General features: G+C 40.4%; 1 protein-coding gene and 1 long non-coding RNA gene across 8 annotated transcripts in view; one reads left to right on the forward strand and one right to left on the reverse strand.

Annotated features, from left to right (window-relative positions):
• SEPTIN10 (septin 10) overlaps positions 1-23,409 on the forward strand; it is a 50,336-nt gene that overhangs the window by 7,148 nt on the left and 19,779 nt on the right. For 4 of the 6 annotated variants that reach the window (XM_070798741.1, XM_070798742.1, XM_070798743.1 and 1 more), the window contains exons 2-8: positions 6,601-6,884; positions 10,910-10,978; positions 14,871-14,988; positions 15,398-15,593; positions 17,462-17,648; positions 20,792-20,953; positions 22,395-22,491. In XM_070798741.1, coding sequence (XP_070654842.1) covers positions 6,786-6,884; positions 10,910-10,978; positions 14,871-14,988; positions 15,398-15,593; positions 17,462-17,648; positions 20,792-20,953; positions 22,395-22,491 — 928 coding nt within the window. In that variant the 5' untranslated portion in view covers positions 6,601-6,785. Of the gene's footprint in view, positions 1-6,600; positions 6,885-10,909; positions 10,979-11,653; positions 11,767-14,870; positions 14,989-15,397; positions 15,594-17,461; positions 17,649-20,791; positions 20,954-22,394; positions 22,492-23,409 lie in introns of those variants that run through there. The other 2 variants (XM_070798745.1, XM_070798747.1) reach the window with 2 other exon arrangements.
• LOC109566111 (uncharacterized) overlaps positions 17,864-23,409 on the reverse strand; it is a 37,444-nt gene continuing 31,898 nt past the window's right edge. The window contains exon 4 of one of the 2 annotated variants that reach the window (XR_011569269.1): positions 17,864-19,243. This is a non-coding gene — a long non-coding RNA (uncharacterized lncRNA). Of the gene's footprint in view, positions 19,289-23,409 lie in introns of both variants that reach the window. The other variant, XR_002181752.2, reaches the window with a different exon arrangement.

A 23,409-nucleotide genomic window follows, 5' to 3' on the forward strand; every position in this document is an offset into this window, starting at 1 on the left:
ATGGAGGGGCCTGGTGGGCTACAGTTCACTGGGTCACAAAGAGTCTGACACGACTGAGCGACTTTACTTACTTAGGAAACACAGCTTGTAATATTCTTTGTATCCTCCATAACCATGATCATTTTTGAGTCATTTTATTCTTGTTGATTGTTATACATATTAGTTATAAATTCTTACAGGCAGAGCTGTTAGTCTACATTTATGTTTTAACAAGGCTCCTCCTTCTTCCAAGCCTTTGAGCTTTTCCCAGGCTGACTTTGCTCCTGACATTGTTCCAAACTGTTAACTGTTTTATTTACCTATTTATTTTGGTGTGTGGGAAAGGAGGAAGAAGGTGTTTTAAATTTTCATATTTTACTGCAGAATATATTTCTTCTTCTCAAGAATACTTACTGGCCTTTTATTTTTAACCATACTAAATTCAATTTTCTCTGCTGAAGATTTTAAGTATTCTTAATATAAAATACCTGATTCTCAAAGCTTTTCACTGAGAACTTTAATTTTTACACTTTCTTTTGATCATATCTGGGAGGAAGTTTTATTTAGATGATGCTTTAAAATTTTAACACCCTTTATGTTTTGAAGATCACAGAAAAGAAGAAGCTCATAGGCTCAAACATAACCATGAGATTGAAAGCTATGATTTTAAATACCTTTAAGACCAATTATGATTTAGCATCCTTACAATTTTTTATTACTTTTAGTAAATAAGCATATTTTGCTTGAGCATTTTTCCTGTTTTTGAATTTTTTTATTTGGCAATTCCATTTATTTGAAATTAACTACTTTGTCTAAACAAGGCTGGCGATTTCTTCACTGAGGATTTAGCTGAAGCAGTTTAGATACAATAGAACCCAACGTTCATTACATTATGTGATTCCTTCTAGAACTTGTCATTGTAAAAGTGAACATGTGCCTACATGTTAAAGTTGTCCAAAATTGCTTTAAGTGGCCTCTTTTTCCTTGTTTATTGTTTTGGTTAAATGGTGTCACCTAGGCTCCAGTACTCTTGGCTGGCAAATCCCATGGACGGAGAAGCCTGGTGGGCTGCAGTCCATGGGGCCGCTAGGAGTCGGACACGGCTGAGCGACTTCACTTCACTTTTCACTTTTATGCATTGGAGAGGGAAATGGCAACCCACTCCAGTGTTCTTGCCTGGAGAATCCCAGAGACAGGGGAGCCTGGTGGGCTGCTGTCTATGGGGTCACACAGAGTCGGACACGACTGAAGCGACTTAGCAGCAGCAGCAGCAGCAGCAGCAGGCTCCCCCTTGGCTTTCTGCAGACCTTTCCTGTCAGAGACAAATGAAGACGTGTGGCTATAGGGTTTTACCAGCTTAGAGAAGCTCTGAGAAGTCCTGGGCTCTCTTGATCAGTGCCAGGTATCTTCCCAGGTACAGAATACTTTCAGACCATGTGTTTGGAACATCTATTTTGAGAAACATTGTGACCATATTCTCTCAAGAGCCATGAGTGAGGCTATATTAGGAATTCTAGAATTTTCAGATTTCTTTCAGTCTGCTTTTTATGACACTAGAAAAATTTAGATTATGGAATAAATTGTTGGGGAAATTTTTTAAGATGAACCAGGTAGTGAGACTAAAAAAGCAAGGCAGACTCAAACAGAGCATATGAGGGATTTTTGAAATGCAGCCTTTGGGAGAAATGAAGCAAAGGAAGATGAACCCAGGTGTCAAAATTTCACCCCAGTTTTGTGTCACAAGGGAAGATGCCTGGACAAAGTGGCAGCAGTGCCACATGGACATGGAGGGTTGAGGCCCTGGAACCTCTGTTAGGGGAGAGGGAAAAAGATACACCCTCTTGGCCGTGTTCCATTTTAGGGCCATCCTGAATCTTCTTCTGTTTGAACAATCCTCAATACTCTGAGGCCTGAGACAGCTGACAGATGGAAACGTAAGCATATGGCAGTTTAGTAGAGGTTGCATGGTAATTATTTAATTCACAAACCAGAAGTAGAAATCATATAGAAGGAATAGGTTTTTTTCTGGGATGTCAGACCTGAGTAATACAACTTAAGGGGGAATTAAAATTATGCCATATGTTGAAAAAATAAAATATGCCTCATGAGGAATCGGGGTTAAGGCTGGGGGAAAGTAGAAGAGGCAACTGCTGTTTGTGATGTAGGTGAGGCAGAGAGCCAGGAAGATGGGCTGGCCCTGCAGGTTTCCTGCCAGGTGGGATGGGTTCCCCAGCCCCTCAAGTTAGTTTTAGGCAGCTCTGTTGTTTCACAACTACAGGGCTCACCAGATATGAGGTGGGAGAGCTGTGGAAGAACTTCTCTGGTCTCCTCTCATGCTGCTCTGAAAAGCCAGACCAAGGTCATCTTGCCTCTCTTTGGAGGCAGTGAAGGAGGCCTTTTGTTCTAATTAGCCAGTGTGATGTGTGTAGAAAGAGTTCATAAATAATGGAATGCTAGGTCAAGAACATGTTGATAGATACCATAAATGTTCTGTGAGTGGTCTGTTCTCCAGTTTTTTCATGGACAAAAATAAGTAGAACACAGTGATATTTTCACTTAGTCAAGTGTATACTTTTTAACTGGAATATTACTTTGAGTTATTAATAAACCAGGACTGCCTAGTTGTTATTCAGTCGCTCAGTTATGTGTGCCTCTTTGTGACCCCATCCACGGACTGCAGCATGCCAGGCTTCCCTGTCCTTCACCATCTCCCGGAGCTTGCTCAAACTCATGTTCATTGAGTCAGTGATGCCATCCAGCCATCTCATCCTCTGTTGTCCCCTTCTCCTCCTGCTTTCAATCTTTCCCAGCATCAGAGTCTTTTCAAATGAGTCAGTTCTTCTCATCAGGTGGCCAAAGTATTGGAGTTTCAGCTTCAGCATCAGTCCTTCCAATGAATATTCAGGATTGATTTCTTTTAGTATTGACTGGTTTGATCTCCTTGCAGTCCATGGGACTCTCAAGAGTCTTCTCCAGCACCAAAATTTGAAAGCCTCAATTCTTTGGCGCTCAGCCTTCTTTATGGTCCAACTCTAACATCCATTCAAGATTACTGGAAAAACCATAGCTTTGACTATATGGACCTTGGTTGATAAAGTCTCTGCATTTTAATAAATCCATCAGCAGAAAATTGGACTAAAGATTCACTGAGCATGGCCCTGCCCACCATAAAAAGACCCAGTTTTCCCCCACAGCCAGTCCCTCCCATCAGGAAGCTTGCACAAGCCTCTTATCCTCATCTATCAGAGGACAGACAGAATGAAAACCACAACCACAGAAAGCTAACCAAAATGATCACATGGACCACAGAATTTGGTTGAGTGAAGACAGGTGGGTAATTGATTTAGGACTGAACTGGGTGAAGAAACTGGAGTGCGGGACAGTGTGGAGAGGGCTGCAGAGGAAGATGGAAAATGCCGCATGCAGACGTGGCCTGTTTCAGGGTTTATCTGAGCAGTAGTTCTCTACCATTTTTCATTACTGATCTTTCAGGACAAAGATGAAATTTAAATTAAATTCAGTTAATTAATAACATTTACCTAGACTTATGAATTGATCCAGTTAATCAAGTTCTCCCTCATGAGAGGAATTCAGTACTAGAATTCCTCTAGGAGAAATGAGAGGGAGTTAGTACCAGAGAATAAAGGAGAGGGGAGTTGGTACTAAAGAAGAAACTAGAAAAGTTGTTTTCAGGTAAGGTTGACTGAGATTTGGAAGGCCACAAACCACTGAATTTTTTGGTACCCCCCAGAACCAATTTCTACCACATTTATGGTGGGGATACCCCCCATTAAGAATGCATGATCTGGAGTAGTCTTTTTAGGAATAGGGCAATAAATGTGCTTTGTCTGCTGCTGGATTTGAAAAAAATTAGTCTAAGATTATAAATAGTATGTTATGGGTTAAATAAGGTATTTGTCAACCTACCAGGACTTTAAATGTAATGTTGTTTCTGTAAATCCAAGCAGCTTATTAAAATGAACTTTTGGAGAAAACAACCTATATGTGACATGGTGATTTGTACTAGCTTTAAATATAAAGAATGAAGCCTTTTTGGCAAAGCACAGCATTGAGGTGAGTATTAAAGGAAGAGACAGCCATGGATGAGCACAGAGGTAATATTTTAAGCATGAAAAAGATTCATCATCTCATACTCAGCCTGTATTCTCAATCTTAGAATATCACAAGATGCCTTTCAATTGTATTTGCCAATCATGAAAAAAATAGCTGTAAAATTTAATGTATATTTTTTGAAAACTAAAGGAAACTAACCATTATTTTCAACTTCTTTAGATGTATCTTTACTTTCTTAGGGATCTAGGAATATCTAAAGACTTTGCAAACGTTATGTATCGGAGATTTTTTGGGACACCACTGGGATAACGGAAGTCTCCTGGTGCTGACTGCATCCACTGGGGTGGGTTTTGGCCTTGCATTATCACATTTCTCCTACCGGCCCCTTGAGCTGAGGACTGTTATCTCCATTCTTGGGGGTGAGGGTCAACGGTCTCAAAATTTGTGGAACAGTGTCTTGTTTTGCTTCTGCTGTGCTGGTACATCTTTGCCCAGGCCCTGGTGCATGGCTCTGGCAGTTACTCAGCACTCCAGACCTCTGTTTCTTGCTGCCATGCGCAGTTAACTCCAGCAGCCTTCTTACACCATACATTTATACTGTCGTCATGTTAACCGTTCTCTCCTGTGACACAGGTCATTGAGACAATTTCTAGGGGCTCTCTGTTTTAGGAAAAGATAGGCTGCTTGTCATATAGTAACAGATTCTGTTGTGTGGAAAAGAATTATAACTTACAGTTTCCACATGACTCTGAGAGCCAAAAGAAACCAATAATGAATTGTAATTTGAAGTTGGAGAAAATATTTTAATCTCATTTTGTATTTGCATATTTTGCTGTATATTTTCTTTATTGGTTCTCACAAATAATCATACATGTATCATCTTAAATCATTGTCTTCAGATAATCTATTTTTGTTAGCTGCTGCTTTTCCATGTATTAATTACTGTTAGAAAATTCTGTTATATCTTTAAGAATTAACTTTATATTGAGCTATAATTATGCACAGTAACATTTACTTTTTTTGTGTGTGTGAAATCCCTTACTTTAATGATGTCTTTCAAAGGTATTTTTTTTTAAATTTTATTTTTAAACTTTACATAATTGTATTAGTTTTGCCAAATATCAAAATGAATCCACCACAGGTATACATGTGTTCCCCATCCTGAACCCTCCTCCCTCCTCCCTCCCCATACCATCCCTCTGGGTCGTCCCAGTGCACTAGCCCCAAGCATCCAGTATTGTGCATCGAACCTGGACTGGCATCTCGTTTCATACATGATATTTTACATGTTTCAATGCTATTCTCCCAAATCTTCCCACCCTCTCCCTCTCCCTCAGAGTCCATAAGACTGTTCTATACATCAGTGTCTCTTTTGCTGTCTCGTACACAGGGTTATTGTTACCATCTTTCTACATTCCATATATATGCGTTAGTATACTGTATTGGTGTTTTTCCTTCTGGCTTACTTCACTCTGTATAATAGGCTCCAGTTAGTATAAAGTTTCACGAGTTCTGATGAATGTATACCGTTGTATAACTACAAACACAATGAAAACTACAGAATTTCTGCCTCATCCTCCAGCCCACATCCCCTGGTGCTACTCTGTTGTCTGCCTCCTCATCCCCTTCTGCCCCTGTGGCTTCGCCTGCACCATACATGTGGATTCCTGCGGCCTCTGAGCTGGTTTCTTCAGTGCAGAGCAGACCCATCCACCACGTTGCTCACGTTCCCTTACTGCTGAGTGGTGGCCCATTGTGCACGTGGGCCACAGTGTAATCTGTTCATCCATTTGCCACTGGAAGACCATTTAGGCTGTTTCCAGTTTTTAACAGTTTTTAATAAAGTTACTGTATACGTACATTCACATACAGGTTTTTATTCGAGTATTACTTTTCATTTTCCTTGGGCTGATGATCTAGGAGTGGGATTGCTGAGTATGTTGTGTGTTTTAACTTCAGAAACTGCCAAACTGTTTTCCAAAATGTTTGTGCCAGGGTTTGCATTCCTGCTAACAACTGCTCTGCATCCTTGCCAGATAATTTTTTAGGTCATTCTGGTAGGCATGCAGTGACACCTTGTGTTTTCATTTGCATTTGTTCAATGACTAATGATGTTGATTCTCTTGCCGTGTGCTTATCTGCCATCCCTATATCCTTGGTGAAGCGTCTGTTCCAGTGTTTCCCTATTTTTAAAAAACTGAGTTATTCTGTTTCTAGTTGTCCAAGTTTTTGAAAATATATAGATATTTCTTACTTAAGTCCTTTATGAGATAAATGACTTACAAATCTTTTAGCCAAGTATGTGTCTTGTTTTTTCATTCTCTTAACTGTACTTTGAAGAGCAGAGGCTTTTTAGTTTATTAGGTTCAGTTTATCATTTTTTGTCTTGTGGATCACGCTTCTTGTATCTAAGAAATCTTTGCCTAAGCCTAAGGCCACAAAAACTTTATACTTTTTCTTCTAGAGTTTTTAGGCCTATGATCTGTTTTGAGGTAATTGGATGTGGCACGCTTTTTTTTGTTGTTGTTTTTTGTTTTTTGCCTGCAGGAGTCCAGTTCTCTTGGCACAAGCCTGTCCTCTCTCTGCTGAGCTGATCTGCACCTTGCTGAAACTCTGCCCCCACTGCTGCCCTGACTGCTCTGGGTCGTGTCCCTGTCTGGCATTTACCACACTTTGCCACCTGACATCAAGGAGGAACCTCTGTGGGGGACAGAGGGCTGTGTGTGGAAGGGATGTCAGGCCCTGGAGGAGAAAGAGGAAGAAACAGAATCCACAGAGGCTCACAAGCCATGCAGACCTGGCAGAGTCTGGGCCAGCCCAGTACCTGCCAGGTCAGTCTTCACAGGGCAGAATGGCCCAGGTCCTGACCCACTGCCCCACTACTCTGCTCAGGCCTGGGCTAGGATTGCCTAGGAAGGAGTGGTCTGGGGTCCGGTCCTGCAGGTGCTTACTGGAGGGACAATCTGAGGGGCATACCTTCTGGCTGCCACAGAAGGATGTTCACTGTACTGTTACTACAGTAACACAATTATTACAAAGGGTATTTTTTTCTATAATACACAAACTATTCCTTTTCTACTTAAGGGAGGAAAGTAATTTCAAAATAAAATTTCATTTATATTTTAACCCTTAAATACACATTACTGTAAAGGTTTTTTTTGAGTTTAAAATCTCTTCATTATGAATTACTATCAAGAATTTTTCTGTCTTGATGATATTTTGAGGCTGCATATCAGACTTTGTAGTTACCTTCTTTTATGTGTATTGGAGATGATGGTAAAATTGAAGTGATATTTTGATGGAACCTGGCCTACCCCAAGCTGTCCTTGACCAAGTCTGTCCTCTGGGGGACAGGAGGCCAACACACTGCTTCTCCTGTGTCAAGTCTTACTGATTCAGTTGGATTCTTTCTTTTTTCCCTGGTTGTAATTACTATGTACTTCAAGAATCATCTTCCACATAATGTGAATAAGGTAATTTTACTATTTGTTTTTAGGAAAATTTTAGATCAGCATATTAACATTTATTTAAGCTGAAGATTTAATAAAATTATTTTAAATAATGTATCTGTGGAAACTTTCAAAGTACTATCTTAAGCCAAAGAACCCTGACCTATTGAAACCCATAAAATAGACCCAGTTTAACTATTTTGGCCTCTCTGCTCTTTTTTTTTTTTTTTGAACTAAACTCTTAAGAAATACCAGAGGACAGTTAGAAAATTTTGGTTCTGTTCCTTGGATTGGCTTCACAAAGATAAACAGTGGGAACACGAAGGTAAAATGAAGCAATTGTAACCCAAGTCATAATTCTGTTCACCCAAAGCTCATTGTTATGCCTAAAGAGAGGCTATCAGGCAGTCACAGGACTGTTTGCTGGAGGGTCAGAAGAGCTTGGGTCCTGTCCTGAATCACCAAATGCCTTCCTGTAACTGACCCATAGGAAGAAGATCCCTACCACCTATGTTCAGAGGACCCCAGGACAGATTGCATGCCACATCTGTTGTGTTGCCCACACTCCCCAAGCTGATACTTTGAAGAAGGTGGAGAACCTGATCTAACCCCAAATGTTCTGGCATTTTTGTGTGTGTGTGATTCGGTATATACTAAAACTTTTAAAAAATGTGTTAGACTTTGCTAAGAGTTAAAAGTACTGTATACATTCTTCCTTTCTAGGATGTGGATGTATAGATTTAAATACATGTGTTTGTGTATCTATGATGCATGTATTTAACACAAAAACTACCAACTGTCATCAGGTGTAGATAGGGACTGTTGGTCTCCCTTTTGCCTTGAAATGAGAGCGGACTGTCAATCATTTGCCTGTGTTTCTGCGAGATTAGCTCTTAAGATCAAGGGCCATGTCTTCCTCCTGATACCCCGTTCCCAGCACAGGGCTTGTAAGAAAGTAGACGGTAAGAAGGTAAGTCAGTGGTAGAGCAGATTGGAATCCCACTTCCAAGTTTTTAATTTAGGATTTACCACTAGAGGTGCACTGGGTCAATTCTTGTCCCCTTGTTATTTTATCTTCAGTAATGTCTTTGTTAATTTATTAAAAACTGTTTTCATTCTAAAATCTGTTTTGGAAATCTGACTAGCCAGGTATACCAGTGGAAATATTAAGAACAACTATTTATAATAGTTTTATGTGACTCATTTGTACTTCCTCATCAAACCATTTATCCACAGAGATTTTAAGTAGGCTTTCTGGCAGGTGTTCAGAAACACAGGAAATGAACGAACAAAAGTGAATACTTGATATGAACTCATATAAATGACAGAAATGTAACCTTGGTTTTATTAGTCAAAGTTTAAAGTTTAATAATAAAGAAGTACAAAACCTTATTTTTTCTAAGCAAATTTTATGTATCAATGATACTGCTTCCTAAGCAGCATTTCACAAAAATTTCAGTATGCTATCCATTATACTAAAAACCCAAGACTACTTACTGCAGTTTTTTAAAGACTAATCTTCATTAGAGTCCTGTAGTTGATAAAATTAAGTTAGACATGCAGCACCCACTCCCATCTAATGCTGGCAGACACAGAGGCTCTGCTGTGCTCAGTCTCCCTCCATGGTGCCTGGTGTCCTGACAGCAGGTTCCACCCCAGGTGGACACTCCGGGCCTCATCCTGCAGCTCCCTGCTCCACTTCTGGCCTCTTCATAACGTCACAACAAGAGATGATGAGCCCTTTGTTTCCAGCAAACTCTTCTACTGATGGTTCACTTTATCCAGATAGGATACTCCACCTCACTTTCAGGGCTCAGAGATGTTTTTTTTTTTTTTTTAAACATCTAAAAATTATGTATTTTTTTTTATTTTTATTTTTTTACTTTACAATATTGTATTGGTTTTGCCATACATCAACATGCATCTGCCACGGGGGTACACGTGTTCCCCATCCTGAACCCCTCTCCCACCTCCCTCCCCGTACCATCCCTCTGGGTCATCCCAGTGCACCAGCCCCAAGGTTCCTATATCCTGCATCGAACCTGGACTGGTGATTCATTTCTTATATGATATACATGTTTTAATGCCATTCTCCCAAATCATCCCTCTCCCACAGAGTCCAAATGACTGTTCTATACAGATGTTTTCTATCTTAAGTGCCGCCTTGCCTGAGGCTGGTGTCTCCTGGGCCAGCGCTTTGTCGTCTTCCCTCTTCTGTGTGTGGCTGTGACCATGGCTGTCTTCCCAGTGCCCTGGCTCCTCTGTGCTGGCTCAGACTGGGGGTGCTCTCCAGCTCACGTGACACATGGTGGCAGGGGTAGGGAAAGTCAGGGCAGTGTGTGTATAGTTAAAGCCACACTAGTCCAGTTCTGGTGGGCTTTGTATCAAGGTGCTTTTCTCTTATACATACAACAGTTCCTGTGTTCACCCCGAGACCTGGCTGTCTCTTAATACACAGCGCATTCCCACTGGCCAGAGCCACTCCCAGCACAGTGCGCTCAGCTGGCTGCTCAAGGTGCCTGGTGAGGTCCCAGGGCCCACCTTCAAGAGCTCACGTTACCCAGAAAGTACCACGGGAAGGGGTCATTAGTGTTCTGTAGAATGCAGTCCTGGCCACCCCATGTGTTGGGGTTCAAGGTGCCCTCCCTTGCCACAGCATCAGGTTCCCCTTAGTCCCATGTGTAGACAAGCTGCTGTTCACTGCAGTGCAGCTGTTGTAGTTAAAGACGGTGCATCTGCATGTTGTGCAGTTTACAGAAGGGGCACTATCCTGGGAGGGAGGGAGGGAGGAAGGGAGGGAGGTAGCTCATGCTCTGCTGACGAGGTCCCCACCATAGATTTAGGTGGCAAGGACAACCACTGCAGATCGCCAGTCATGAGCCACAGACACTGTGCATTCACACTCCAGGCTGCCTCTACCCCCAAGGGAGAGAACTGCCAGCTTGCAGGAGTCAGGGGAGGAGGGAACTTAGTCTGCTCTCTGTTCTCATTCGTTACTGCTTGCGCTTTTTCATACTACATCCATGTTACTGTTCCTTTTTAAAAAGGACACGTTTTCTCCATGTCCTGTGCTGCATGCCAGGATGGAGTGCTCTTGAGGCAGCATTACTCTGAGAACCCCACAGCTGCTTGGACCCCATCGGCCTGGGGATGGCTATAGCAGGGGTTCTGTGATGATAACTTACATTTTTGTGAGTGAAGGTGTTAGTGCAATAATGTGTATCATGTGTTGACTATCACATGGTACTGACCTCTGCAGACATCCTTCCAGCAAGAAAACCTTGTGTAGATCACAAGTCAAAGCCTAGTGATAATGACAATACTAGAATTCCTTTTTAATGTAACTATTAATATATTACTTAGATATAGGTTTTTTTTTTAAGTAACATCTGTGTTTTCTTTTTCAGCTCTTTCAGTCTCACATTACAACAAAAACAGCTCATACGTCCTCACAAGTATCTGACCATGAACAGAAAGTGAGTATGTCTCTTAAGTAGACCAGACCCACCTCGTACTGTGGATGCCTCTGTGGTTTCAGGATGCGGTTAGACAGACTTGTTGTTGGTACTCACCTTGAATGTGAATTAACTGTTAACGTTGATCCAAGTTCAAAATCAGTAATCGACTGAATCACTGTTGAGTGGCCACAGTGTCTCTACCCTGCCTGATGTCAAGCAGATTCAGGTTCCAGCTCTGCCACAGCGGTCGGGGAGCTGGCCCTGCTCTGGCAGATGTCCTCATAGATTTCAGTGATGACAAGGTGTGGTGCCATGGGATGGCCCTGTAGGAGCCTTCCTGAGCACAGCGTCAGACTTTCATGGTTCCAAGGGGGTTCTGAATGTACTTGCGCTGGAGGACAGGTTTTGGTAGTTTTTTATTAAAAAGTTATTTAAAAAGAGAGGAGTAAATTTAATCTGGTGAACAAGGTGAGTTTTTTTTTTTAAAAGAAAACTGCAAACATGAGCATAGGTGATCATGATTGGTTTCCTGTAGTTTTGTGCTCTGTAGTCTCTTCTCTTCCTCCACACATGCTGAAGTCCCCATAGTTTTGATAAATGGTGATTTGTTCATTCTTGCTCTCTTACTGGTAACAGTAGCTTATCCATCTTTATTTTACCACCTCACAGACTTTCTGAATTACTCTTAACCTGCCTTCTGACACGCTGCTTTGCTGAATCTACTGTAATTGCTCGGTGACTGGTGCACTGAGTGCCCACTGTTGAGTCCTCATGTTCCCCAGCCCCTCCTCTTTGTTAAATTGTAGGTAAGTAGTAGACAGTCACAACACACGCTACTTGGTGACTGCAGCCTTAGACCAGCTAGTGTGTATCCTTCAGCTTGTTCTTCTGCACAGTGATTCTGGCGATGCTAAGTCCTCTGGCTTCCCATGTAAATTTTACAAGGAGCTTGTCAGTTACTGTATTGACAGCACAGAGTTGGGTCTTGCTCTTTCATCCAGTCTGACAATTTCCTTTTATTTGAAAAGCTTAGACCTTCACTGTCCAGTATGGTGGCCACTAGCCACACCTGGATATTTAAATTAATTAAAATTAAATAAAATTTGAAAGTTCCTTCCTCAGTTGCAAGTGTCACAACCAGGTGTGCCATGTCTGCATGTGGCTAGTGGTTCCTTTGGCAGCTTGGCATTGTCCCGGAAGGGTCTACTGGACAGCTGGCTGGGACCACTTCCTTGTAACTACAGACGTGGCTGGTTTCAGTCTGCCGCCTGGCCATTTATGTCCTATTTGTCCCTTTTATTCTTTCATTTTTTTATTTTCCTGCCTCTTTTTGAAATTAATGGAGTGTTTTTATGGTTGCATTTTATCTCCATTCTTGGCTTACTAGCTAAACTTCTTTTTTTTAAAACAGTAGTTGATGTGGGCTTTAACTTACCCCTCACTGCCTTTGAGCAGGGTGATGGCAACTCATGGACAGTGCAGGAGTCTTACAGCAGGGTGATTCCTCCCCTCCCATCTTCTGTTCTGTCATGGTCATGAATCCCGCTTCTCCATGTATCGTAAGTCCTGCATCACACTGTTGTTAGTGCTTTAAACAGTCAATCTACATTTTCAAGAAATTAAAACATGCAAAAAATTCTCTTGTATTTACCCATATTTTTACCTTTCTGACAAATCTTTATCCTTTTTGTATATCTGAATTTCCATCTGTTGTCATTTTCCTTTCTCTTGAGAATTTTTAATATTTCTTATCAGGTAAGGCCCGCTTGCAGTAAAATTCTTAGATTTTGTGTGAAGATGTTTTCATTTTGCCCTCACCTGTGAGGGATATTTTCATTGGATACAGAATTCTGGGTTGTAAGGGACTTTCCTGGTGGACCAGTGGTTAAGAATTTGCCTGCCAGTGCAGGGGACAGGGCTTTGATCCTTTGGTCCGAGAACTAAGCCTGTACGCCACACTACTGCAATGAGAAACCACTGCAGTGAGAAGCCCTCGCACCATGACTAGAGTAGCCCTGCGCCACAACTAGAGAAAACCCAGCAACAAAGACCTAGTGTAGCCATAAAGATATAAACACATTTCGGAAAAATAAAGAATCCTGAGTTGTCATTTTCTTACTTTTGGCATTTTACTGATGACGTTCTGTTGTCTTTTGGTTTACATCATTTCTTGTGCCAATACCGTGATCATTTTATGTTTTACTTGTCTGTAATATGTCTTGCCATCTTTGGCTACTTGTAGATCTTTCTCCATTCTTACTTTTAAATGGTTTTTTCTGATGTGCCTGGCTGTGGATTCCTTTGCTTTTGTTTGTTTGCAGTTTGTTGAAATTTTTGGATCTCTGAGTTCATGCTGAAACAATTAGAATATTATCAGTCACTATTACTTACAAATTTCTGTCCTCCATCCCCTGCTCCCATTTCTTCTCCATTTAGCATTCCCACTAAGTGTGTTAGACCATTTAATATTGTGCCAGTTTTTTAAGGCTCTGTTATAGTTTTATATTTTCTATGAGAGATGGACAAAGATATTTAGTATGGATATGATATTGAACAAGTCTTTCTCCCATTGTTTGATCTGCTGTTAATACTATTTTATTTTGGATGTTGCATTTTTCCACTCCAGGAATTTCATTTGTCACCTTTTGTTGTTGTCGAGAGCTTTCTTGTTTCTCTTATAATTACCTGTCACGTCACCTGTCATATGTATCTCTTCTGTAGAGAAAGAGAACATTTTTCTTTTTAACATATTTGTCAGAGTTAAAGTTCTTACCAGCTAGTTCAACATGTGGCTTATATGTGGATCTTGCTCTGCTGCCCGTTTTCTTCTTCCTTGACTGTGAACTGTGTTTTTTGCTTCTTTCTGTGTAGTACTTTGGTTGTACAGTTAGGTGCTGTGGATGACACACTGGAGAGGTGCTGGACTGTCTTCTTCTGAGGAGTGTTGGCCTCTGGTCCAGCAGGTACTAGCTGAGTCACTGGCTGGTCACACTCATCTCTGTTTACAGCAGGTCTACTTCAGTTGTGCCTTCAGCACGAGGGAGGATTTCTGAGTGCTGGGACCTGATCCTTACTCCTAAAATGAGACCCATGTAGGTTTTCATGTGTTTACTGAGTCCTTTAACTTATAGACTTAAAGTCTAAGCTCCCCAGGCTGGCCATTCCAATTCCCATTTCTCTGTTCGTGTGTAGGTCAGCACTCAGCCAAAGACTTGAGGGGCGTGTGTGAGCCAACTGTGGACTCCCTCCTTTCTGGAATTTCCCCTTTCAGCTGACCTGCCTGCCCTTGTCTCCACTGGCTTCTGAACCCAGTCAGCCTAGTTCCCTCCTGAGCTCTGTCTGCTTGTACAGCAGCGGCTGGGTCTGCCTTCAGGGGAGAAGCTACAAGGGTGTGTCCCTCACTCCACAGTCTCTCTGCCTTTGGCTGCAGTGACTTGAGGGAACTGACTGTAACTAACCAGCAAGGAGGCTGAGTGTGACATAAGTTATGCTGTCACAACTGTGAGCTGGAACTCCATCTGTAACTTTGTGCTGTACCTCTTTCACTTGACATTGTAATGTGACAATTTATATCTAAAATTCATCATAAACATCTTTCATGACTTTTACACACCACACTCCATTTTGTGAGTGATTATGCCATAGTTTGAGTATTTTTCTGTGTGGGGAAATCAAATATTTTAATGTTTAAATGGTGTCAGGCTGTCATAGTAGGAAGATAATAAGAAATACATGTTTTGAGGGTCTGGACACAGGTTTCTCACAAACCAGTTGTATCCTGGGGGAGGTATAATGATCAAAAAAGTCTTTAGTTTTTTTGATAAATTATGTCTGTGCTTTCCAATGTGCCTATACTCTGTCTCAGTAAAACTTTAAAAAAACTGTTGCCATTGTTTTTGTTGTCTTGCAGCAAAAAGACAGCCCTCGCTCTTTAACCATGTCTGGCCATGTTGGTTTTGAGAGTCTGCCTGATCAGCTGGTCAACAGGTCCATCCAGCAAGGCTTCTGCTTTAATATTCTCTGTGTGGGTGAGTGCCCAGCCTGTCCAGACTTTTTCGTCCTGTTCCTGTGCTCACCTCCTTGTGATGGGCAGTATGGTGCCCATTTGAGCAACCTGAGAGCACGAGTACAGATTTTCTCAGTTATTTAAGTTCTATCAGTTTTTTCTTAGCCGTGCTGCTTTAAGCTTTCTCTTTGCTCTTTAAACAGTTCAGTGCCTTCTTCAGAGTTCTGAGTAACTCGGCATACAGGGCTCATTTTTATGCTCAGCTTAGAATGAACCACCTTAGCGTGTACTTCTTTCAGGGACAATCCAGCCTTTGCAATATTTGAAATATTTGGGATTCATGAAACCAAATCACTGTAAGAGTTTACTGTTCTGTTCTTCATCTATCCTGTGCACCTGTGAATATGAATATGTATCTGCATTTCTTTCAGGAGAGACTGGAATTGGAAAATCAACGCTGATTGACACATTGTTTAATACTAATTTTGAAGACCATGAATCCTCACATTTTTACCCACATGTTAGACTTAAAGCACAGACGTATGAACTCCAGGAAAGTAACGTTCGATTGAAACTAACCATCGTGAATACAGTGGGATTTGGTGACCAAATAAACAAAGAAGAGAGGTACATGCTTTCCTCTAGTAATAAAACAGGTTTTTTCTTATTACAGAACATTTGCCTTCTTGCTATGTGTGCTGATTTGACTTTAATCTGTAGAAACCCATGACATTCTTCCCAGACTTCAATTCTTTAAATAATAAAGCAATATTTTGTTTTTGTTAACAAATTGACATTTTTCTATCCAGTTGTCTATTTTCTTTAGAATAATTTGAATCACATTTTTAAAGTGTGCATGGCAGCAAAAATAGTTTTAATTTTTTCCTGATATGACAGTTCAGTGTATATTAAGTAATTTTCAGGCAAGACCCGTTTTGTTGAGAAAAAAAAAAAAAGGCATACATGGCAAATACATAATTACCAAATCCATGGTACATGAATTTTTTTGTGAAGTTCTAAATTAGCCACATTAAGCATTGCAGGAAAGGTGTGATGATTCAATTTTAATTTATATTTTGTATTAGGTTACTTTTTTTGTCATTATTTCTCCTATCTTATTACAAAGATGATTTTGACTTAAATATGAAATTTAAGCCATAAAAGGAGAAAACAGACTGAGGCAATGACTGTTCATTCTTTTTCCTTTTTGAAATTCATATATTTTCATTATTACAGGTAGTTTTCTAGGTCCCAAAAGTTTGCTTTAGAGTGAAAATATGTTGCAAAACTGACTCTCATTATGTTTTAACCTGTTCAGCACATTTGTGTGTTCTGCTATAGATTTCAAGAAACAATTTTTGTGGGCTTTCTGGAAGACGTAGATTAGTGGAGGAGGCAAAGGCCCATGATACATGGCTTTTTTTTTAGTTTTCTATATAGGAATTATGTAAAGCTTTACTTAAATTTATCCTTAGATATTTGGTATTTTTGATGAGCTCATAAATGATATCTTTTACAAATATTTCATTTTCCATTTAATGTGTGGAAATATAATTGATCTTGTACACAGAAACTTCTGTGTATTCTCTGGTTAATTCTAGTTAATGCATCTCTAATAAATTTGTTTAGGTTTTCTATGTATGCAATAGTATAGTCTGAAAATAATGGCATTGTTCTTCCTTTCTAATTTGTTTATAAATAAGTTCTATTGATGTAAAATTTACAGACAATAAATAAGATGCATTGGTTTAAGTGTACAACTTAATTTTGACAAATGCGTAGTTTTCTACCACCAAGATGGTTATAGGAAATGTCTGTAGTCTTGGGTCCTCTCCTCACATGCCCACATGTCAGTTCTTCCCAAAGCAGAGCAGCCCCTGGGCACTGCTTTCTCTTGGGGTTAGGCATTTCAGGCAGGAGGATGGATCCATGCAAGGACTAAGCCTGTCGGCTGTGATGGGCCTTCCTCTGCTTGTAAGTAAATGAGAATAAAGTTGTGCCTCTGTCACCAGTTATGATACTTCCATGTGGGTGTGCCCTTTCCTTACTATGTTAATGCTTTCCATGCCACACAAATTTAATTTCAGAAACAAGAAGTCATGGAATTTGACTTCAGTAACTTTTATGTTGCTGATACTCATGTAGGGTAATACGCCATGTCCAGCATGGTTGCAATTAGATGCTTATCCTCCTTCAGCAGCCTGGCAGGTTTGGGGAGCCATGCCAGAGGGCTCCAGGTGTGAATGAGTGTGAGAGGCACATTCAGTGTCATTTCTGTAAAATCATTTAAGGCACAGGTGGTTCTGATAGTTTCAAAGTACTGCCTTTGTACCTGCACATTTGCACATTTATTTTATTACTGAAGTTATCTATTTAGCATAGAAGTCAACTGTTTGTTCACAGGTGAAAAAACAGATTTCAAACTTTAAATTTATGCAAATACTTTATCAAGATACCATGAATATATCATATTAAATATTTAAATATTTTTTCAGCTACCAACCAATAGTTGACTACATAGATGCTCAGTTTGAAGCTTACCTCCAAGAAGAGCTGAAGATCAAGCGCTCTCTCTTTAACTACCATGACTCCCGTGTCCACGTGTGCCTCTACTTCATCTCCCCGACAGGCCACTCCCTGAAGACACTGGATCTCTTGACCATGAAGAGCCTGGATAGTAAGGTGCGTCTGGAGAAGAACCAGTGGTTGCGTTTCAGGATTTAGAGTGAACTGTTAAATATATAAATATATTTATGATATGTGCATATATCTTAACTATCTCATTCTGTATATTTTTAAAACATTTAGCAAGTTTCAATTTTAGGATATTTTACAGAGAAATTCAGTTTGGAAGATGAGATACAAAGAAAAAGTGTTAACATAAAATTTCAGTCCTTTTTTAGTGATTAAATTGCATGTCAGAATATGTGTATTCATTTTCATTTAACTATAGAATTTATTTGACACTAATTTTACTTTATGACGCTATTAAATGATAAGAAGCTCACTGATGAAGATTAAGGTCTAAAGTCTCATGCAGTAAATTAATTTTAATTTGAACTGTATCCAGAAAACCTATTTTTAATTTCTGAGCCAATGAGCTATATATAAATTCAGGGAGCTGTAAGTAGTAGTATCCAGAAATTAACTCACTTCAGGTTTTTTTGTTTAAAGGATAAAGACTACACGCTCACACTAAAAAGGTCTCCAGGGTTCCCCTGTGACCTCTGACCTGGCTGAGCAGCCTGTGAGCTGGCACTGGGAGAGCATGGGGTCTACCAGGGCTGCCTTCTGTACAGGAGTCAGTGTGGGAGGCAGGTGGTGGGCATTTCAGCACAGAGACCAGCACTGTGGTCCCCTGGCTGAGACAAACCTGGAGGAGCTGGAGTGAGAGTCTGTTCACCTGATGGGATATTGTAACCATTCAGCCAGTTATCTTCACAATTGAGTCTGATGTGTGGAAATCCACCCTTACTAAAGGGACATGAATGCAGGAGTGGGCAGCTTCATCTCAGGCAGATAGAGCTCCAGGCTGAGGTCTGTGTGGAGTTGTGGGGTGACTTTCAGGGCTCCTCTGCTACTTGATCGCCCTGTGTTCTTGGCAAGTTTCCACCACTCTGAGCTTCAGTTTCTTCACTTTTAAAATCAAAACTATCTACCTCTGAAAGAAGTCTGAGGGTGATTAAATCGATAGTGCATCTTGTTCTTAAAAGATGACTCCACTGCTCTACATGGGGAATTACCTGTGCAGCTGGTGATATGACCCCATCCGCGGGGACATCTGCTTTCAGCCTGTGTCATGTCCTTCAGCTGATGGTGATGAGCGTGGCTGGGAATGTGAAGTGCTCCACACCTGCATTTACTCATAGTGGGCCCTCACACACTCTCCCACCTCCAGGGACACTGGGCCAGCCCTCGTGGTTCTTAGAATCCCAGGCGGCACCTCAGCAACAAGCACTGGGGGACTCTGAGGATCAAGGGTTGTTCCTACAGGATCTGAGGGTACACAGCGCAGCAGGTGCAGGGGGAAGAGGATGGGAGGGAAAAGGGAGAGAGGGATCAGCCTCTATCAGGGTCTGAGGGTGGGGCATCTCGGGCTTCTCCAGTTCCCTCTTTGTGGGTGACTTTAAAGCACCCCCGTGGGACCTGGGGCCTGAAGGGAGAGGTGGGTCACCTAGACTTTCTGAAAGGAGTCCTCCAGGAGGGTGACCTGTTCCTTACCTGATGGCAGCCAGTAGCTGTGTCCTCAGGTGCTGGCTGTTTATTCTAATGGATATCTGAAACAGATGCCTCAGCAGTCAAATATCAGTCAGGTTTTCATACTACAATGAGAAAGCTTAATGTCAGCTACATACACTGGGGTGCTTCTGCTATTGATCCTGGAATCAATTAGAAGTATAACTTGGCATAGTTTACTGAATATCTAAGTATATATGATACTGAAATCAAGAACTTGGCATCAAATTTTTATATACTTTGACTAACTTATCTTGAAAGGCGTTTACCCAAAATTGCTGGAAAGTTTATTTCATGGTTAGTTGGAAAAATCTTTATCCCCTTTGGAACATATTTAAGACTAATAAATCCAAATGTACACACTGTAAATCAACGTGAAGCTGGAGAAGAAAAGGATGTTTAAGAATAGAAAAAGAATTATTTTAGTTTTCATTTCTACTCTGAAAATTATACCGACAGTTCACTCTTTTGACACATGTGACTACTCAGCCTGAAGTTTTTCACTAAAAACAAGCTAATAAATAACGAAAAGCCTACAAACCCTTTAATCTGTGGTGACATCACTCCTTTGTTGATACATTAATCTTACAGAACTGGGACTTCCCTGGTGGTCCAGTGGCTACCAATGCAGGAGGCCCAGGTTCAATCCCTGGTCAGGGAACTAGATCCTGCATGCCACAATGAAGACTGAAGATCCCACACTCCACAACTCGGACCCAGCACAGCCAAATAAATAAATATTTTTTAAACATCTCACAGAACTAGTCTTCATGTCCCTGCATCTCTTCCACTCTGGCCAGTGACAGGACTTTTAAATAATGCTGAAAAACTAATTCGAGTCGTGAATGTTTTTAGTTGGTATCCATAAAATTTCCCTCTGTCGACATGTGGGTAAGATTCTGACAGTGGGGTCTGATCAGATGCATTCACTGGGAAGAGGGGCTTGCTTCAGTGAAGGCAGAGGAGGCCTGTGGCCTGACCCATAGGTCTGCTGAAATCAGTCACCAAATTACTTAGTGCTGAGATTATTAACAGATAAAAATTCTTAGTGAATTATGCAGGTGATTTCAGCTCCTCTCTTACATTCTACTTATTTTGTGTATGATAGAATTGTAAGAGACAGAGGGGGAAATGTGAGATTTCTGAACCTGACTTCAGATGCAGGATGAACTTTGTAAGAGCTCTGCTTCTGAAAAGCAGTTATTACCAGGCCAGCATTTGCAGGAATGGCTGTGTAGGGCTGTCTGGTAAGAATGAAGCAGTGATTTCTACATCAGGAGCCTTCAAGCTTTTCCCTTGAAGGGCCAGGTAGTACATACTTCAGGCTTCACAGGTCATGGGCCTCTGGTGCAACTGCTCACTTCTGCTGTTACAGAATGAAAGTGATCACAGGAAATACATGATGTGTAATGAGTGGGCTTGGCCGTGTTTCAGGAACTCTTTACCTATGTAAACAGGCAATGAGTGGACCATAGTTTGCCTGTCCTAAGGAAATCTGTCAGAGCTTGAGTGGTTTTGAATTCAGAAACTTTGTTATTAAAAAATAAACCCTCGAATCATAAGATTTTGTTTTTCTTTATTCTTAATAGGTGAACATTATACCAGTGATTGCCAAAGCAGATGCCATTTCTAAAACTGAATTACAGAAGTTTAAGATCAAGCTCATGAGTGAACTGGTCAGCAATGGTGTTCAGATATACCAATTCCCAACAGATGATGAAACTATTGCTAAGATCAATGCTTCAATGAATGTAAGCTCTTAATTGAATAATTCTGTTTTATATACAAAAAAAGTGACATTGCTACTACATTTGTGAGCATTTTTCTTCCCTCCCTACTTTCACCTAAATGAAGTGATACGTTTGTGAGACTGGGATTCTCCTTCTGTGGAACCATTTTTTATTTCCTTAGTAAGAGTCCTTTCTGTCCTGTCTTAAGGACAGGAGAAGACGGCACAGCCTCCCTCTTGAGAGACTTTACAGGGAGCTTTCTAATCTGGTATTTAAGCTCCTCCCTTACAGTATCACAAGTACATGTGAAACATTCACATAACTTTTGTGTTTTAATATAGAATATATTTAGTATATATTTTAATTATACATAACAGTATGATTAAAAATGACTAAGTCCTTTGTGTTACTTCAGGCTACCAAATTTCTTAAATACTTGGTTGGATTTTGACAGATCAAAGGTTTTGGAGTTCTTGTGGAACTTCCTAACCTCCCTGAGACTGTTAACTTATCTATAAAATGGGGCTCCCCATTTTCCTGCGACTGTTAACTTACCTATAAAACAGGTAAATGTTTTTAAAACAAAGGAGACAGCTTTGTTCACTGGTTGGCAGTGACATTCAGTACCTGTTCATTCCATTTCTCCTCTATTCCTTTTCTGATTTTTTCACACTTTGTCCATATTAAGATACTTAAACTAAATATATAAAAAGCTGACTTATGTAAAGGAAGTGATAATTCCTGTGTGTTAAACTCTTTATATCTGATTTTGTGTGTGTGTGCCCACCTGGAATACATTTTCAGAGGGTAACAATTAAGAGATTACACAGTCAATCATTAAATATTAAACATAATACCGTTTACATTAGATTTTCCCCTAAATTAATCCTCAGTGTCTGACAGGACAGTCTCCTCACTGCCATTAAATACAGCCACTGTGTCTTTTTTCACAATCTTCCTCTTGCTGTGCTATTTCTTCTATTCTGCTTGCTCTGTCTCCAGCTTGGTTGTGTCTTCCTGCCACAGAGATCTCTCCCTCCTCTACATTTCTGTAACATTTGTAGTTAGCATAGTTTGGGACTTAAATACTACTTGATATTGGTGTTATGTATGTATGTATACCCTAAATATAGTTATATACTTTAGTTATATGATGTGTATGTGATTTCTTCAACAGTCTTTTATATCCAAGACCATGAGGTAAATGATACCTGTGCTAGAATTCTTTTTTTTTTTGTATTCTTATAGCAAAGTTGGAATGCATGTGGGGCAGTCTCAGTAACTACTTTTCTCTGTAGGGCCTGAGGATGACCATAGAACAGCTGGCATATATTCACAGGGCAGGTTTTAAAAGCTAAGGCATAGCAGACCATTTGACTTTAACACACTTGTCATTTAGTAAATGTCCTTTTCTCTGCTGCCATTGGTATGAGATGTGATTGATATGCTGGCTCCTTTGCAGGGACACCTGCCATTTGCTGTGGTGGGAAGTATGGATGAAGTGAAAGTTGGAAACAAGATGGTCAAAGCTCGCCAGTATCCCTGGGGCGTCGTACAAGGTAAAGGAGATCTACGAGGACATGTGTGCTTGCCTGACAGTCTAAAAGCTGCATTTAGTGCATCCTCGGAGGCAATGCTTATTTTGGGTTCTGACTAGCTGTCAGAAGGGCTGGCTGTGTTCTGTTTTAGCCACGTCTGCAGAGCCAAATAGAGCCTCCCCACTTCTTGTGTTAGACCAGTTAGTTACCTGTCAAGGTGTGCTAAGACACTCAGAAGGTAGGAACCACTAGTTGGGTACTTTGAACAGAATTTGAGTGTAAATAGTATTGTTTAAACATAGTACATAAATTAATTACTAGTTAATTCTGGAACACAATAAACCTTATAAATTTATATATTTTTACTTATAAAAGTATTGCCAACTATTTCCCAAACAGTCAGCCAAATGAAGATTTTTAGCATGTATCTAACATTGCAATGAGTATGAAATTAACTGTCTGGTTCATTCACTCATGGTACTAACTAATGGGGAAATAGACTACCCCTGCTGATAATGGTTTCTCAGTGCTGTTTTTTTAATTGACAAATTTTTTAATTAGTGGAAAATATTTACAAAACTTAACATTTTTAATGTTTAGAAAATATAAAGATAATTGTATTTACAACTATTGGTCACAATTAGGTACCTGACTCAGGACCACAAATGTGGCATAGTGGTTGTACAAGGATTTGATAATCACAGCAGGCACAGATGGTGTTGTTGAGTGTGCAGAATTTACCACCTTGAAGTTTTAGTGAAAAAATGTTATATATTCTTCTCAGGTGGTACGTGAAATGTCCTAAGGATGGTTTATAAACTGGTAACAAAATATTAGTGAAATTAGTGGAGCATACAGTACCAGATAGAATATATTTCTTTCCTGTTTCCCTTGGCTACCAAATTTAAGCCAGCGCTCTGGTCTGTTAATGAGCACTGC

Source organism: Bos indicus, chromosome 11 (assembly GCF_029378745.1).
Source record: "Bos indicus isolate NIAB-ARS_2022 breed Sahiwal x Tharparkar chromosome 11, NIAB-ARS_B.indTharparkar_mat_pri_1.0, whole genome shotgun sequence".
In the NCBI taxonomy this organism is placed as follows: domain Eukaryota; kingdom Metazoa; phylum Chordata; class Mammalia; order Artiodactyla; family Bovidae; genus Bos; species Bos indicus.